Raw genomic sequence first — 703 nt, forward strand, 5'->3', positions numbered from 1 at the left:
CCAACGCTCGATTGATTGGTGTTCCATCTCTTTCGACCACTATGACGCTTCCCACAAACATACATTGACAATATTTTTGCTCACTCAAATAATGAAGACAACAGATCAGCAAAAGATGCACTTGGAGCATCTCCGGACATCGCTAGAATGCATGCGTGAACATTCAATGCAATCGAATCTTGTTTAGTGTATTTTCGGTGCTAATAAAGTAACGGTCCTCGGTTGCTATGTTCGTGAACACGGTGTTCATGCAGACATTCAGAAGCTCAAAGCAATTGCGTAGTGGACAATGTCACGATATCAAAAAGAATTTGATGGTATGGATTGGTGTTTCCAAGTACCTGCATCGCTTCTCGCGTAACTACACAATAATGGCACGCCCACTATCAAACTCGGTGAAAAGGAACGTACCATGGTCTTGGTCACCCGCTTGCGATAAAGAGCTACTCAAATCCAGGACAGCTTAACAAGAACATAATTGCTTGTCCATGTTCGGATACCTGACTGTCCTCTGGCGCTTGGCGTCCAGGTTCGCATCTTTAAAATTTACCGAGGAGCTCAACAGAACGCTTGAGTGCGTTGGTGATTGAACCTCCACTGACAGTAATCTGATGGTTTTCTTCTAACCACTTGATAAGCTCCTTATGTGTCAGCTTCGGATTCTTCTCCATGTGTTGACATACGTTTTTGTCTGACATGGTTG

At 43.8% G+C, this 703-nt stretch overlaps 1 protein-coding gene across 1 annotated transcript in view; it reads left to right on the plus strand.

The window, feature by feature from the left end:
* The window catches only part of PHALS_03010 (Component of synaptic membrane glycine-, glutamate-and thienylcyclohexylpiperidine-binding glycoprotein (43kDa)), a gene marked incomplete at both ends in the record, with an annotated part of 405 nt that extends 390 nt beyond the window's left edge, over positions 1-15 (plus strand). Inside the window, one exon of the mRNA XM_024721056.1 lies at positions 1-15. This exon is cut by the window's left edge and continues 390 nt beyond it. Coding sequence (XP_024572829.1) covers positions 1-15 — 15 coding nt within the window.
* Positions 16-703: the final 688 nt, after the last annotated feature.

The sequence above is a fragment of the Plasmopara halstedii genome (assembly GCF_900000015.1).
Source record: "Plasmopara halstedii genome assembly, contig: Scaffold_208, whole genome shotgun sequence".
NCBI lineage: Eukaryota > Oomycota > Peronosporomycetes > Peronosporales > Peronosporaceae > Plasmopara > Plasmopara halstedii.